Raw genomic sequence first — 285 nt, 5'->3', positions numbered from 1 at the left:
CCAAAGAAGAAAAACCCCAACAAGGAGGACAAGCGGCCGCGCACCGCCTTCACCGCCGAGCAGCTGCAGAGACTCAAGGCCGAGTTCCAGACGAACCGGTACCTGACGGAGCAGCGGCGGCAAAGCCTGGCCCAAGAGCTCGGGCTTAACGAGTCCCAGATTAAAATCTGGTTCCAGAATAAACGAGCCAAGATCAAGAAGGCGACGGGCAGCAAGAACTCCCTGGCAGTGCACCTCATGGCCCAGGGGCTCTACAACCACTCCACCACGGCGAAAGACGGCAAG

The 285-nt window shown here is 59.3% G+C and overlaps 1 protein-coding gene across 1 annotated transcript; it reads left to right on the top strand.

The window, feature by feature from the left end:
* Positions 1 to 3: 3 nt before the first annotated feature.
* LOC104133788 (homeobox protein engrailed-2) lies at positions 4 to 282 on the top strand (the record flags this gene model as incomplete). The annotated part of the gene is made up of 1 exon (XM_009647226.1): positions 4 to 282. A coding segment is annotated over one exon (279 nt), but the record flags the coding sequence as incomplete, so codon positions are not given.
* Positions 283 to 285: the final 3 nt, after the last annotated feature.

This window comes from Egretta garzetta, unplaced genomic scaffold, assembly GCF_000687185.1.
Source record: "Egretta garzetta isolate BGI_Z169 unplaced genomic scaffold, ASM68718v1 C8023706, whole genome shotgun sequence".
Taxonomy (NCBI): domain Eukaryota; kingdom Metazoa; phylum Chordata; class Aves; order Pelecaniformes; family Ardeidae; genus Egretta; species Egretta garzetta.
Note: the sequence above shows the minus strand (reverse complement) of the source record. Positions and strands in the feature narration are given on the sequence as shown.